General features: G+C 41.8%; 1 protein-coding gene across 3 annotated transcripts in view; it reads right to left on the bottom strand.

Annotated features, from left to right (window-relative positions):
• Positions 1 to 16,998, bottom strand: part of ATP11B (ATPase phospholipid transporting 11B (putative)) — a 107,415-nt gene that overhangs the window by 58,775 nt on the left and 31,642 nt on the right. For all 3 annotated transcript variants that reach the window (XM_014606195.3, XM_019478448.2, XM_019478449.2), the window contains exons 5-11: positions 12,310 to 12,417; positions 12,016 to 12,144; positions 9,453 to 9,556; positions 7,483 to 7,530; positions 5,645 to 5,709; positions 5,005 to 5,086; positions 1,585 to 1,735 (exon numbers count right to left, since the gene is read on the bottom strand). In XM_014606195.3, coding sequence (XP_014461681.1) covers positions 1,585 to 1,735; positions 5,005 to 5,086; positions 5,645 to 5,709; positions 7,483 to 7,530; positions 9,453 to 9,556; positions 12,016 to 12,144; positions 12,310 to 12,417 — 687 coding nt within the window. The remainder of the gene's footprint in view (positions 1 to 1,584; positions 1,736 to 5,004; positions 5,087 to 5,644; positions 5,710 to 7,482; positions 7,531 to 9,452; positions 9,557 to 12,015; positions 12,145 to 12,309; positions 12,418 to 16,998) is intronic.

Raw genomic sequence — 16,998 nt, 5'->3', positions numbered from 1 at the left:
CAGCAAAAAATAAGCCTTATTGCTTATAAGTACAAGAATCTGGATCCATTGACACATTAGTATTGTAATGTTAAGGCAAGCATGCACTCTTGGGGCCTCTCCAACAATGCTAGCTGTAGGGCTCAAGCTCAGGTGGCTGACCACATCATCTACAAATTTCTTTAAGGTCCTCCTTTGGGTGCCGAGGTCTTATTGACATTGACCTTTCTACCTGTTGCTGGCTTTCTGGCCCTCATGCTTCCAACATATGAGTGTGGTGACACTTGCTTCATCATCATCATCAGGAGCAGCAGCAGCATACAACACTTGCCCTAGAGCCTCGGGGTAGACTTTCAAACCATGTCCACGAGTGGGAATGTGTGATTTCTGGCACCTCAAAGCCTTTCGGAGGTACCACGAAATGCAGGCAGTGCATGTGGATCCGTTTGCTGTGATGGATATTTGCAGCATGACAGCAAAATTAGATACTGGGAAATCCTGGTATCTAAAATAACGATGGGGAAAAAAAGCAGCGTGGCACACGTGCCTGCAGCATGCACCACCAGAAACCAGAGCCACACTCTGGCTGCCAGGCAGGCTCTGCATGCCTGGATCACCACCTCTGCAGCCCCAGGAGGCCCCAGGACCCCAGGTAAGGTTGTTGGGGCCACCCAGGTGCTGGCCTCAGCCTCTCCTACCCCAAGTGGGGCAATCTGCTGCCCTGGGGAAACGCACTTTGCTGCTTGTGGGGACATACCCTCACGGACTAATTAAACACCCAACTTATCTTTGTGCTCTTGAAAATCCACTCCCACCTCCCTTTTACAGACTTCTTTAACAAGTCTTAAATTATAAAGACAAAACAAACTAAATGCAATTTATACAGCATAATGTTTGCTTTCATCACAGAAAGGTTTGGCCTTTAAGATGAAAGTGATGGAGGGGGAAGTTAACGAAGTGGGAAGCAGGAGCTCCCTAAAACAAATTTAACGTGTAAGAAAAAAAATGACTTCATCTATGAAAGATAAAACTGAATAATCCTTAGGAATATATACGATAAAATCATGTGGAATATAACCACAAAGAATTTGTTCAAGCTCTAAAGAAAAGGTGGCGGGTGAGAGAACTTTGGCAACATTTTCAAAGCAGTCAAATTATAGGCAAGGGGAAATTATCTGAATGATTCCATCACTACAAAATGCTCCAAAATAAATACTAAAATTACGTATTGAAAAAGACCGTGGGGAAAAAAGCAATCCCAAGCCCATTTTTATTTTACTAAAAGCATAAATAATATACTCTCACACATTAATTTTACATGCAAAGACTCATGAATGCATCTGAAATGGAATGGGGACTCTAAAGGCATAACGAAGTTCAGGTTCTCCCACTTCGGAAATAGGATCTGAAGAAGTAAGAATGAAGCAGGTCTCATCCAGAGAGGATATGTTAAAATTATACTGATTTGCAACGGCAGCAACACAAAATTGCGTGTTTGCCATATATCAAATCAAGAACGGAAGTATTCTAAGTTTCATACTTCAATGATATCAGTCGGTTTATTTAACGCATTTCAAACTGAAGTTTTATACAACCACCCATTACCTTGCTGCTGTTTCTTTCATGTTCAGTCTTCTGATTGTACCAAGGCTCGTTCCATTTCTCTTCAGCTTGCCAAGCATATTTTAAAATTGTACTCAGGATGGCTTCAAAAAGGAGGATTATTAAATAGATAATCAAAAATGAATTCATAGACCTAGAAGGACACAAAAATAATATTTCAGTGTATTCTGCTCTCCTTTTTGTTTAATACCTGAAATGCATTGTTAACATATTGCAGGGGTTTAGGTTGTAGCCGTGTTGGTCTAAGGATATAGGCAGACAAGGTTCCTTGGGTGAATTTGATATCTTTCATTAGACCAACCTAAATGGTTGGAGAATAGTTATTAAGCAAGCTTTCAGGTTCAAAAACCCTTTGGTTGGTCTAATAAAAGATATCAAATTCACCCAAGGAACCTTGTCTTGTTAACATATAGGTGGCTGATAAAATCTTTTGCTTTAAAATGTTTTAAATAGAGTCTCACTTCTAAACAACTGAAAAGTTTCTGTGTGACAAGTGGGAGCAATATTATTAGTGAGCAGGAAAGAAATACTGTTTTTGACTAGTATATACTGATTTATATCCAGTTGAATAATAGATTAAGGTACAAGAATGTCTCAAAATCTGCCTCCTGGATGTTGTTCAAAGTGTTGAGGACTCACTTTCATCATCCTTCCCCCAGGAACTCCCTCTACCTGCAGTGCGAGTTGAAGTTGCGCTCTTCCCTCCCAGAGAATGACAGATAACCTATGCTAATTTACTCCACAAACTATGCAGGTTAGCAGAACAAATGACATGCAATAAATCCCCACCCTCACCTATTTCACTGGTGAACACTTGAGGGCCTTGTTGCACGTTACTTCTAGGTGACTCCTGGAGCTCTTAACTCCTGGACTGTCCACACGTCAACACCTTTAAATGCCTTAAAGCAGGCGTTATGAAGCTCAACGTTATGCCACTCCAGAGCAGGATTATCTGTGACCTAACAACACTGCTCCTGTTCCATTAATGTGTGGCCACTCCTCACAGATGTGTCAGCCTAGTGTAAGTCCTTCAGTATCCCAGGGTGCAGTGGCCTCTCCTCCATCCCTGTTCTGTGTGTGCACTAAGCTCCCCCCATAGATCAGACTGGCACCACATGGGCACTGCGTGGCAGGGCTGATCCCTCTCTTCCCCCACCACCATCTTCATCGCTGAGGGTTGCTCTCGACACCGGCTGAAAGGTGACTGCAGCACCTTGCATTTTGCCTGCCAGACTTCCTGCAGCCCCCGCAATCCCCGACTCCCATAAAAATTCCTACCTGCCCAGCATCCTCCACAGCCCTTCCTCTCCTTCCCTTTGCTCAGTGCTGACCCAGTCATCTCCTAGCTGAAGACTCCAAGCCACACAGCCCAGAGGTTTTAATGAGAGCTCATCTGAGCCACACATGCACCTGGTAACTGCCAATGCAACCTTTCCCAACCCTTTCTAAGCCTACCCACCCTCCCTCATTCTGCTGAATGCCACCCGTTCTGATCAGGGACAGGGCAGAGGGCTATTTTTGCTTAAGTTCCCACTCTCAGCCAGTGGCCTTGGCGAGCATCAGAAATGCTCATCCTGGCCAAGAGGCTGAGGTACATGGCCAAAGCAGGCAGCACTGCAGATTCATTACAGAGCCAGACTAGCTCAGAAAAGCCCTGCACATCCCCCAAACTGTGATTTGCTAAGAGGAGGAAAACGCTCCCCTCTCCCTGCCTTCTTGCCTCTAGACATGGAGTGTGAGAGAGACAGAAAGGTCCAGTAATACTAGCTGATGGAAGTAAGACAGCCATGAAACTTTCCACCTATAGCTCCTAGTCCTGCCTCGTACCCGCTGCCCGGATCCACCCACAGCCGCCCCAGACCAGCAGCTTCCCTGGCAGCAGGCTGCCCTGCACTCTGGAGCAGCCACACAGCATGTGGATCGGTGCGTGGAGCAGGGCGCTGCTGGAGCCGTGGGGATGGAGCTCTTTACCTAGCAGGAGAGGTAAGGAGCAAGCCGCACACTTAAGCATAGAGAATCATAAAGAAGTAGGGCTGGAAGGGACGTCTCTGCACGGCAGGCCTGTAGTGGCAAGTCACAGCTGTGCAGGTAGGGGAAAGTCAGGAGGTTTCTAGACTAAAGGTATGATGGCTTGAAACCCCAACCTAGCACTAAGGCGATCAAAATTTGTGCAGCTCATAGTACAATGTGTAACAGGGCCCTGAGTAATTTGTTTGCAAACCCAGTGCTGGAATCTAATTCAATTCAAGGTCACTCCCCTCTCTCTAGCTGAAAGGGCAACACTTTGTCCTTCCAAATATTGACAGGCAGTTCTGTGAGTCACCTTTCAACCCGGTCAATATGCACTAAAACCAGACGGACCAGCAGTGTAAGGAAAAGGGTAAGCAAGCAGTGGGAAAGATTACTGTAACTCTTGTGCACCCAACAAACAATCTTGTGTCTGGGGGCAAAGGACAGTTAACTTTGTTCTTATACAACCACATCGGGGGGCATCCTTGTTTTCTCATCCAGTTAAACAGATACAAGACATTACCACCGATTTGTCTTTTAAAAAACATTCAGTGAGTTCAATTTAGAGACCTATGTTACAACAGCATATTTAACAGCCTGTTACACTGGAACCACAGCAAGTCAAGAATTCAAAACACAAGCTGCAATCTGTGGAAGTGCTAATATCCTCCAGAAAACAATTCTGGACACATTACTTTTACCAGAGATTATTACACAAAAATGCCTCCTTCATGGCAAACAGCAATTTCCAGTATCTGCAGATAGTTAGTGCTTCACATAAGGAAAGATTTTCATATGTAAACTTTGTTTTATTTTCACTATACAAAAAAAAAATTTTTTAAAGGGAAAAACATCCAACATGGAGAAAACAAGAGGAGAAAAATCATCATTCAAGCCACAGAAAAAAAATAAATAGAACTTCAACAGAGCCTATCACCTTTAAGGACAGGGGACAATCTCCCAGCAAAGGATATATCAAGAGAACAAGGAAGGCTGGGGCTACTGTAGGATACTACCTCTGAACATCTGGTAAAATATGTCCTTGAACAAACTCATTCTGTCTTCTCTGAGTTACTGAAATAGCGTTCATAACCAGCAGGTAGACTGCCTGAGGACATTTTACCACCAGGCAGTGCCCAGGAGTTAAAAATACTGGCTCAGTTTTATTATTCTAATCCTTACTTAAAAGGACAGAACAGACAAACTGTACAGATAACCCACATTAACAAATAAGTTTTAGCTGCACTTCCAGCAGGCTACAGAAGGTCTAGCATTCACAGTATTTTCCTTTGTCTATATCTAAGGAACTCACAAAAACATGAATGATTTATTGCAAATGAAACTCTAAGGTAAGATACTACAAATAAGGAGGACACTATGAAACGCACATACTTCTCTACCGCTGATCGTTTCTGAGATTTACTCTTGTAATTTAATGCCATCTTTGTCTCCATACCTGTATACACTGCAACACCTGAAAAAAACAGAACCATACTTTAGTTTCTGTCTGGGTACAGCTTGGAGTTTTCTACACGTGCCAAAATGAGGGGTAGTACTATTTTTATGTGCTCTGACACTATAATAAAGCAGTAAGATGGCTTTTCAGCAGCATTCAGTAATGACACAGTAACATTTCGGAAGCAATTTTAACACCTATTATCATTGGTCAGTATTGGTTTTTGCTGCTCCATTTATCCTCCATGTATCTATAGGTATAGAGGTCAGAATATCAATCTCCAAAAGAGGGTCTCAAACACAGGATATGACAGCAGTATCCATGTTACTTTTCTATTAGATTCCTGTTACTTCATTATTAAACTGCTTGAAAAATGTTCTCCCAGGGAAACAATGGGAATTTGGTATCCCACAAAGTTTCCCATGAATACCTTTCCCTCTATTCACAATTACATCCTCCAGAGAGAACATTTTAGGGATCATGAGAGTGCCTTCAGTGCAAGAAGAAAAATTAGGTAAAATGCATCATGATGTTTCAGGCAGAGAAGAGTGTTAAAATACTTAGATGTCTACAAACCAAAAATCTCTTTAGTGTTTTTTAATCTTGCTCCTCGTAGTAAGAGACTTTCGGGGCCAAGAGGTCTAAAAAATAAAACAGATACATCAATGTTTAAAACAATGCAAAGTATTGAATAGCTATTTCTGATGTCCAGGATACCACCACACACTGAGTCTGCCTGCCTAAATCATCTTATATCAGCTAAAAATAGTTTTGTGGGAAATAAACCAGTAATTATTAGCAAGGTTCATTTAAGGTAAAAGAACTATATGTTCCAGCCCACTGTGCGCACTGTCTTTGGAGTCTGTCAAAATGCTTAATCTGAAATCAAACAAAAAGATGAATTTTCTTATTTTGCCTAAAGTGGTTTAAAAAGATGTTAAAATCAAAAGAAAGGGAGGCAGGGAAACTTCCATAGAAAGTTGGTCATATTAAATGTGGATGGGGGTGGTTACTGAAAACACTGTAATGTTCACTTAGCTCCTTGTTTTCTTTTATTTTCCAGTAAGCAGCAGCAGAAATAGCTGAGCAGGGCTATACCAATAAAAATTCTACTGACAGCTGCCAGTTTTAACCATAATCACTATAATAGCAGGTGCAAATTATGTGCATGAGATTGAGATACTTCCTTTAAAAAAAAAACAAACCCTATAAATTACTACAAGAAAGAATGCAATTGAAACTTGAGTAAAAATGCTTGTAATTTTTTTTTTAGAATTTGTCAAGTTATAATAAAATTTACAGAAGTAGAATATTTGCACAAGAAAATAGTCTCGTCTGTTAAGAGACTCTGACCATATTCCTGAACTCAAAATGGTTTTATAATCATGAAAGCCAATTTAGCTACTTCAGACTAAAAGAATTCAAATCAGCGCAGTATATATTTAACTGGCTTCTCTTTGATGACCAGTAAACACAACACCACCAACTCTACTGAATTTAAAAAGTTAAAAGATGTTGAAAGTATGCATTTACTGAAAGGGTTTTGTTACAGTCTCCTGAAGGATATACCAATAGTTTACACTGAATTTAATAAGACTTGTGGCTGCACAATGTCTCTCCTGCATTAAGAGGATAGTACTTTACCTTCCAGTGCTTATTGCAAACTTGACAAACTAACTTCCTAGACAGAGGCAAAACAAGCCGAGTTTGTACCCTGGACAAACCCCAAGGGAGAGCAGGGGACGAGGGGTGGAGGAAGAGGAGGTGCTGCTGAGCGCCAGAGGGGTGGGGGTTCCAAGAATGGTGGGGAAATGAGTTTTCTACATGTGCCAAATTCGCTTCTACAAGCGAGTTTTCTACATGTAGGGCTGTGGGAGTCTGACTTATGCTGGGGGCTTAAAAGCAGTTCCTGATTCCTGCTGATAGCATGTTCTGCTCGCTTGGCTGTTGTTCCTGCAGCAGCAGCATGGTGTCCGTGCACCTGGCTGCTGCTGCAAGAGTAATGCTGTGGGGTCTCTGCTGGTGGGGTGCTGTCTCCATGGCAGTGGGGGCACAATTCTGGTATACCTAATAAGTCAGCACCTGGGGCTGGTGTCCCATTCATCCACCACAAATTAAGTTACCATTCCTACACATTTTTTATAACAACTACCAAGCAATAGCTTCCAAGAATATAAGTTAATTCTATTAGCAGAGCTCACATTTTTCAAGGCTACTGATAAGTTTACACTTAACTATTTCCCAACCATCTACTCTAGTTTTATTCACGTCAGCCTTCATTATGGAGTTGCAGCTGGCATCTCCATAACAATTACTTTTTCCTGTTCTATAATTGTGCCCTTTTATTATGTCATATTTTATCACCCCAGCTTAGCTCTACATAGTTAAGTTAGCTTTATAAACACTTCGCTTACCGTACAATTTCTTCAATTTGTTGACTTATAGTTATTCTGCCAACAAACCTGGGAAAGAAAGCCATATGTCAAAAGGATGAATTCCTAATGGTTTTTAGATGTACAATCTTCAATATTAAACAAAGATCTTTATTTTATTTATGTAGGGAACGTACAACATTACAGTGGTACATTCTATATAAAAAAAAGTCTTTAGTTTGAAGTTTTTTTAATTAATGGATGATAGATCAGTCTTGATCATTTTCTGTGGAATATTTCAGAAAGTTGTCATGAAGAGCAATGAGCCATTCATTCTTCAATAAAATGGTATTGAGTGATTTTAGAAAATCCGCATAACTCAGTTTATGAAACGTGAACAAGTGTGCTTTATTTCTTTTGTTGAAAAAGATAAATGATTATGCTGCATCAAAAAATAACTTAAAAATAAAAGCCAGTTTACCAGTCAATATATTTTTCATCTGAATAGCATTGTCGCTTCTAATATAGCAGATTAATTACCATTTTACCTTTTTTCAACTTTTGAAGTTTCACATTTTCTAACATTTTACATGCTTTATAGAAGACATAGTTTGAAGGCTTGTAGAAATTCACCGTCATTAACTTAGCTAGTCCTTTCTAACATTAGTAGCTTTGTGCCCTTCACAACCCACTTTAAAAACCAAATAGTTAACAGCTAGTTAAATATGTATTCTTGTTAAGAACTTCAAAATTCTTGGCAATCCCAACTTGAATTAAAATAAACTGATGCTTTATGGTATGATTACTAAAACTTTTAGGCAAAAAAAGGCTCTAAGGTACCATGCTGCCCTAACTGGTTCAGGAAAGTATGAGTTTTCTTAAGCAATACCTACTTCATCAAATGAGAAGTAGGCTGTTGCTTATGAAAGCTCACACCTCTCTGAATCGGGTGGGTCTCTAAGATACCTCCCTCACCTCCCTTCTACTTGCCTAGATGAATGCAGTCAGCCACCTCTGTCTTTAAAACTATGAACTGAAAATTACCCACTTCTAATGAAACTACTTAAGATTAGGAAAATATTAAATGTTACCTTAATTACATTAAAGGTCAGAAATAGCTACAAGATGTAAAATACAGGTCTAACATAGTATCTGTTAAGAGAAATACTACTTTAAGAGGTCTGTCACATTGCTTGCTGACTTCAGCTTTTAAATCAGACATACTAGTGAAACCGTAGTGAAGAACTTATTAATATTGGGGAACACAGTTCAAATCCTCCCTAGACCACAACATAAATTAATTATACCTTAAGAACAAAGACAAAATTTGATACATTTTAAACCTAACACAACAGAAAGTAGTAATAGTAATGAGGACTGAAGTATGTTGGCAGAACCAGATAAAGCTTCATTTTTCTCTACCAAACCTCCCCAAACACCATTACTATTATTATTTTTTAATTTTTAAAATAAATGTCCTGCTTATAAAGGCAATACAGACCCATCAAGAGTCAAGTAAGATTGAAGATGTGCTTGAGTCTATGTGACTCAGCAAGTTAGCAGTGTGAAGGCACACCAGTTTCTGTAGCTACTAATACACAAAGGAAGGATTTGGCTTGTATCACTGGCTTTAACGCTCCACGCAAAATGATCAGGTAGCCACTTACAGCTGGGTCAAGTGGGGGCAGCACAATCCCAGAACAAGTTTGAACTTGTGCTTCTGGATGCCTTAACTGCACTGCCATCCACGTTATGATATAAACTGGAAATATTGAATTTTACTTCTAATTTACTGCTGAAAAACTACAAAGAATTTGTTTAATCTGTCCACCATTTGCAATGTTATGCAGCATAACAGCACACATACAAATGCCTACTTTTATTTACTAAAGCATGAAACTTAATCTGACATTTCTGGAGCAATTTTCTCCCAACAGAAGCCACAGCATCCTTAAAAGTATTAAGTATTTCACTTTCAATTGACTCTGAAATTGTGAAGAATAAAGCACTACCTGTATAGGTCTGCTTCTGGCTGCTGGCATTCTACAACAGCTACGAGTTTATCCAGGTTGGCAACTGACTGTAATACTGCTGTTTCTGGGACCGCAACATGCGTCTGAAAAAAGAATACTTTCCATTAACTTCACGACTTCAAAACACAGAAAAAAAAGATCTGCATTTGAGTATATCTTTGGTTCACTGAAGTACTAATTTGCTGGTGGTTAGCTGGTCAAAAATCATCCAGATGAGACTCACAGGCCTGGAAGGGACCTCAAGTTCATCTTGCAGATGCAGGATATACTATTCCTACACCAATCCAGGCAAATGCTTACCTGGCCTCTTTTGGAAAACCTGCAGTGAAGGGAATTCTACAGCTTCCCCAGGCCGCTTATTCCACTGTCCTACTACTCTCTCACTAAGGAAGTTTCTTCCCCTAAATTTAAACAAAATGTTCTTTGCTGTAATTTAAACCCACTTTGTGCCTTGTCCTTTTCTTTATGACAAACTTTCAAAAATTTGGGCACTACTATTGTGTCCCTACCTTAATCTCCTTTTCTTCAAACTAAAAGGTCAGAAGTGCACACAGTACTCCAGATGAGGCCTAACTGGTACTAAGCAGGGTGGTACTATCACAGGGGTGGGTAATTATTTGGGTGGAGGGCCACTTAGGGAATATTAGCGAGTTGTTGTAGGCCTGGTCAGAACTCCTCTGGCCTCCCACCTGCTCCACAACAGCTCACCAAAACTCCTTAAGTGGCTCTGCCCATACTGAACTGGGCAGATGGGATGGGGCCATGGTCAGGGAGTGGCATCTGGGATCAGGGCAGGTGGGCAGGGCCAGTATCATGATCGTGGGGCCATGATAGTGTGGGGCCGGGGCCAGGGCCTGGAGCAGAGTCATGATCCGCTCCCAACACGCCCCTGACCGGTGCCAGTTCTGCAGGCCGGGGCGTGTGGGGAGCCGATCATAGCTCTGCTTGGACCCCAGCCATCACTGCTCCCTGATCCTGATCCCTGCCCTGGCCCCACCTTCCCGTCCTACTCCTGGACAGCACTCCTCGCCTGCCTGCAGCCCCATCCCATCTGCCCAGGCAAGCATGACCTGTCCACGTGGGTCCTGGGCCTGCCCGCTCCATCTGGCATCCCTGACAGTGGGTGCAGGACAGACAGGCCAGAGAGCCCAGGCACTGGGGGTGGGTCCAGCAGCAGCAGTGGACACTGGCAGCAGCATCTGGAAGGACACTGGCAGCAGCACTGTGGGTGCTGCTGGCAGGCCAGTGGGTGCTGCTGGCAAGTGAGTCCAGCCATGGTGCCGCCCCAGCCCCACTGTGCAGCCAGGGGTGGTGGGACCGGTCAAACGTGCCACAGCCCAGGCTGCCCGCCACATCTGGGCTAGGTGGGGCCAAAGGACCCATTGCGGCTGGATAAAATCCCTTGGCAAGCCTGATCCATCCCACAGGCTGTATTTTGCCCACCCCACTATCACCTCCCTTGCTTTACATACAATGTCTGTTAGTGTAAGCCAAAATTGCATTTGTTTCTTGCCTGCAACTGCAGTGCAATGATGATTCATGTTGAGCCTATAACCCATCAAAATCAGCAGGTGCTTTCCCACAGGTGCCTCACCAATTCTCTCCTATTCTGTATTTATGCATTTGGTTTTGGTGCTTTTGATTCCTGACGAGGGTTATGGAATACTACACAGAAGCATGATTTCTCGAGTATGCCAGATGCTTCCCCACCATAATGAAAACTACTTTACAAGCCACAGTACTGATAGCATTTCTCACAATAATTAACTGTTAATACATAACACTTCTACTAACAGATCAATAGAGATTCCTGGTCCCACTGATGTTAACAATTTCAAATCAAAGTGAAATAAGAAGTGTAACACTTAAATGAGAACTCAGTTACACAGGTAAACAGTAATTTTGATATATTAAGACACATCTTATTGATGGAAGAGTCATAGTCTGCTACTTGCTCATACTGAGTGGTATCTCATTCAAAATATAGGCCCTTTGATTTCAAACGAGTCAGAGTAAGGGTGGTGGATTAAGGTTTGAAGTGTTCCACAACATAATAAAATAGTCCAGCGGTTCCCAAACTGACAGACTGCGCACCACCAATTTAAAACGATACAACTTTAAGTACCACCAGCAAATTTTTGTCCTATAAAGTAATTATAATAATTCTGTTAATGCGTACCACTGAGAGGCTGCCTGTGTACCACTGGTGGTACCCGTACCACAGATTGGGAACCGCTGAAATAGTAGATAATGAAAGAGTATAATTAAGTGTCTTAGCATGGACTCAAAGTATCAAGATAAGCTCTTCAGGGAAGAGAATGTCACTATTTACATTTAGTTAAAAAATGTACATTGTGGGAGAAACCATAACTTTTAAAAAATGTAATTAAAGTTAAGACAAGTACAAACTTCCCCCCCCCCCCGAATAAATTTATCTGTTTACTATACTGGTCTTTATTTAATTAATTACTCACCAGGTTGAAATATCTAACCAGGTTCTCATATTTCATACTAGCAATGCACAAACATTTAGACAACCAACCTTAAGATTGGTTTCTCCATCCAAACTAGCAGTAGTAACATGGCATGAACCTTCAGCTCTGTCAGAGGAGAGAAGTACAAGGTCGGCAGGGAAAGTCTCATCTTTGGCTACTCTGACAATATCACCCACCTGAGAAAAATGAATAAATAATATACGCATCGATAATGCTGTTAAAAATAAGCAAGCACTGTTATTAAGAACATAAAAGAGCATTATCAAATTGTGATAGAATAAATGAGCACTTTATTCAAGTACTATCAGTTTAACTGCAAAAAACAGTTTTTAGGTACATACCCTAATGTTTTTTGATCTAGTTTTCACAAGGCCACCACTTCGAACAACATAAACTGGAGCTCCATTTACTTCATTATCTGCTTTATGTCGTAACCAGTCTTCATAGCCCTGAAGAAAAAAAAAAAATCAGGTTACAAGTATGCACTTCAAGAGTAAGTCCAAGTGTCATGAGGCAGCCTGGCTTTGTAACCAGCTTGCTGCATAGTCCTGAGCAACTCCTAGCCTCTGTTCTATTCAGGTTCTACTGCACCCATCATCCCAAAATCTGTACACTTTGTGTGTTTTTATTAGTTTCATATTTGTTAAATAAAGTAAGAAATGTAGAAAGAGTGGCATAGGACTATGCAAATTGAAACAAACAGCTGAGGTGCAGCTTTCTGAAAAAAGACAGTTAAGCAAGAGTACTTGTGCAATCTGGTGTTTCAGGGACATAGGTTGTAGCCATGTTGGTCTAAGGACATAGGAAGACAAGGTTCTTTGGGTAAATCAGATATCTTTTATTAGAACAACTAAAATAGTTGGGAAATTTCTTCTTTGCAAGCTTTCAGATACAAACACCCAAAAGCTTGCAAAGAACAAAAATCCAACCATTTTAGTTGGTCTAATAAAAGATATCCGATTTACCCAAAGAACCTTTGTCTGTTGAATTTGAGAACTTCACAATATAGAAATGGATTAAGGCACATAAATAGGGAATACAGAAAGCCATACCCACAGACTCACTTATTGATCACAAGTAGAAAAATGGACTCAAATGGCTCTCTTTTCTGCTAACCTATGACAGAACCCAGACAGCTTGCTTTGGTCATTTTTTTCAACAGCTGAAGCACCCATTGTCACAGAAGGATTTTAGCTTGGATGGTATGTGTGGCTGACATATAATGTTTACACAGCCGATGGAGATAACTATGTGCAAGAGACTCAGACATGGAGGAAACAAAATTATCCACAGGGTTCTAGGGCAGCCCTTTTAAGTGAGGGAGGGATATAATTTTTTAGCGGAAAAGACTAGCAGATTTTTTCCTTCTTCCAGATTTTCAAAGGGTATAATAAAATAAAAATAAAAAGAAGGGTAAAAATGTAGGTCTATTTTTCCGTTGTAGATCACCCGTAATATATTGTTCACTTATACGATTGCTGCTCAACATATTCGTGATCTGAATATAGTTGAGAAGAGTTGGAAAACACTATCAGATGGGCAGAGAAAAACTAATCAGACAGTAAATGCATGAATCTGAACTGTTAGCCCTGTCCCCGAAACCAAGAAAAATGCTAGGATATAGGAGGCAGTACTTGCTACTTGTTGACTAACACTAGCTGTGATTCACTGTTACATAATCTTTCTATTCATATTTAAAGCACAACTTTGTGTGTATTATACATTTAATTCAGAGTGACAATAACAGGCCTAGTGGAAGAGTAGGCAAGTTCACAGCCATACATAAAATTCAAATGTGAACATTTAAGACAGTCTGACATTGCACAAAGGAAAAGCCTGAGGCAGATTTACTGTTACCATTTCTATATATAAATGTGTGCTACTAGTTTTATCCAAAAAAAACCCTCCAGAAACACTTAATCACCTCCACAGATGATAGTGAGAAACATCTTGCATGAGATCAATACTTAACAGAAAGTTAATTTAATGTGGGGTAGTTACTTTCCACCGATGCTTGAAAAACTGATTCATGACCTTTCTTTGCCTGAAATGCTACAAAGCAGCCAACTGATTCTCAAGTGCTACCTGCAATTCCACATAGAAAGTACTCTATTATGATGCATACGATGGGAGGAAAAAAGACCTGATGATATGAGATGCAAGGATTTCTTAGGGTGATATCTTTTATTGGGCACTTGTGAAAGCTTATCACTCACGTAACAAAGCCATAGTGAATTACACAGATCATCCTAAGCTCATGCTGATAATACGTTTATACCACCTGTTACACACCAACACACACTCTACTACCAGCAGCACACAATATTACAGAAATTTATTTTAGGCATATTACAGAGGATTTTTAAACAGTATTACTGAGTCTACTTCTCATCTCTATCTAGTAAACTGGGTACACCTACATGTGAAATTAGGGCAGAGCAATAAACTCTGGTGCAGTTTGCATTGGAGTCAACTGATCCTGAATGCCATCTCTACACATGCGCCTAGGACTGCAGCACTTTTGAGACAGAGTGGTGTAGCTCCCGGCTGGCAGGGGATTCAGGGGTCTGGCCCAGGCTCCAGAATCAAGCAGTGGAGGGTGCTTAAGTGCAGGGCTAGGCAGCAGGCAGCCCCTGCACTTTAACACCCTTGTGCCCCCGCCAGCCCATCATGGTCTACATGTACATTTCAGTGCACATAAGTACTCTGTCCATAAGAGAGTACTGTCCTCAACACTACTGTCTTATGGCAGAGTTAATTCATTTACTGTACCCTAATACTGGTGCATGTGTAGATGGTGACACTTTACTTTAGAGCTAATTCTACTCAACAGTAAAGTGCACGTGTAGATGCACCCACTGGGCATATTTAGCTGCAACAAATCCAATAGTAAAAGTGTCATAAACATTCATAAAAAGCTATAACATGGTTGAAATAAATCTTTCCATAAAGAGATGGCAGGGCAGGGTGACATAAAAAAACAACAAATGCAAAGTCTAAAAGAAAACAAAGACTGGACCTCACTGAAATGCTGGGAATATCCTCATCCCAATGAAAGCTGCTTCTGGCCCTCAAATGCCTCAAGAAGTGCAACCTGAACATTTTGATATGCATACAAAAATCTTACACTGATACAGGATTAAATCTTGCTTGCCTTCACCTTGAACGAATGATAATTCTGGCAGCTGAAATAAATGTTGCTATGGCAAGTTAATTGAGACAGTCAGAAGTGTACAATGGACATACCATTCATTGCATTTGTACTACTGCTATGCAAGTCATAGGTCTGAATCTCTCTCTCAACAAGATAAGAGCTACAATAGCTTCTATTACTATAACCCAACATGTTTAAATGATTTCTGAACCATGTTAAGGGAATAGGAATAAGAACAACTTCTTAGAAAAAAATAAATGAATAAATAAATGAGTTCTACCAAATTTCTCAGTTTTAGGTCACTAATGTTTCTGAACCATTATTTTGTAGCCCACCTATAACAGACACATTTCTGAACCACATCATTGGATGATCAAAATATTTTTCTGCAACGTAACTGGAGAAAATACTTCTCAATTATGATATACTGATGATTAATGTCTGCACTATTAATGACAAGTCAAAATGGTCAAGAAAAGGATTCAAAAGGTGAAGTATTTAAGTTTGAATGTAACAATACATAAATAGTTGAAAAGTTTCGTATAGGGGTGCACTGAAAGAGATTTTGGGGGCCGATACTGATGGCTGATTTTTAAGGAGGCATATCGGTCGATACCAATCAGATTTCTGATACACAGCCCGGCAGCTTGAAGAGCCGGTAAGTCTGTTGTGGTGGAAGGGGAGGGGGGAGAGAAGGGGCATGGGGGAGCAGATCAAGGCCACTGCAGTGAGGGAGGAGTAGGACTGGGGCAGGTGCTGCCCGGCCGGGGCGGGAGGGTGCAGGATGGAGGGAGGTGTGGGGAGGGGGGGCAGCTCCCGCCGCTGTGCGCACCCTTAGAGAGCATGGGGGGGTGGGGTGTGTGTGTGCGCGCGTGTGCCCCGAGAACTGTGTGGAGTGGGGCAGGCTGCTGCTGCAGGGTGGGGCTGGGACTGCGCTGGGCTCTTCCTGGCATTGGGGGAGGGGTGGGGGGGTTGGGCTGGGGCTGTACTTGGAGCAGACAGCGCTGGGAGGGGGCTACAGCCACCCCAAAATTTGCCATAATGCCCCCCCCCAGCGCTGTTGCCTGCCCAAGTGCAACCCTGGCCCAACACCCCCACCATGTGTTGGGAAGAACTCAGCACTACCCCGGCCCCAGCCTGTAGCCTACTCTGCCCCACCCTGCGCAGATGCAGGGGCACATGCACCCTCCCCCCCATTCCTTCCCAGAGTGCACGCAGTGGCAGGATCTGACTCCCCCGTGCCCCCCAAATCCATCCTGCGCCCCGCCTCGCCCCACTCAGGCAGCACCTACCCCCCCACCCCCGTCACACCCCTTCCCTCCCACTGCAACAGACTTACCAGCTGCATGCAGCTCTTCAAGCTGCCAGGCTCTGCTACTCACTGCCTACATGCTGCGCTGCAGCTCTGCATGTGCACGGGCATTTATCGGCCAAATTATCAGCCACATCAGGCTGATTTCCAATACAGTAAATGTTCTTTATATCAGTGCCGATCCAATATCGGACCACGGTATCAGTGCACCTCTAGTTTCCTGTACCTAACACTAAAAAATTTAACAGAGGAAAAAGGCATGCTGTAACAACAGGTACATGGCAGGATACTGGAAGGACTGCAACTATAAAGTTCCTGAACAAACCAGCAATGAAAGTGTTTTCCAGACAGTAGGAAAAAGCAATAAGATTCACCTTCTTGTTAAAGATGATCTGCAGAAAAGGATTTAGTAAAATCTGGTAACTTTGAGGCATCAATCCTGTAATTCTAAACAGCAATGTAGTTCGGATATTTGGCAGGGAATTAAAGCTCACCTTTAGAAAGCACTGATGTCAGCAACTTTTCCATCTGATACCCTTTCCCTACATCATACTGGAGATACCT

This window comes from Alligator mississippiensis, chromosome 7 (genome assembly GCF_030867095.1).
Source record: "Alligator mississippiensis isolate rAllMis1 chromosome 7, rAllMis1, whole genome shotgun sequence".
Classification (NCBI taxonomy): Eukaryota; Metazoa; Chordata; order Crocodylia; family Alligatoridae; genus Alligator; species Alligator mississippiensis.
This window is presented reverse-complemented; position numbering and strand designations above follow the sequence as displayed.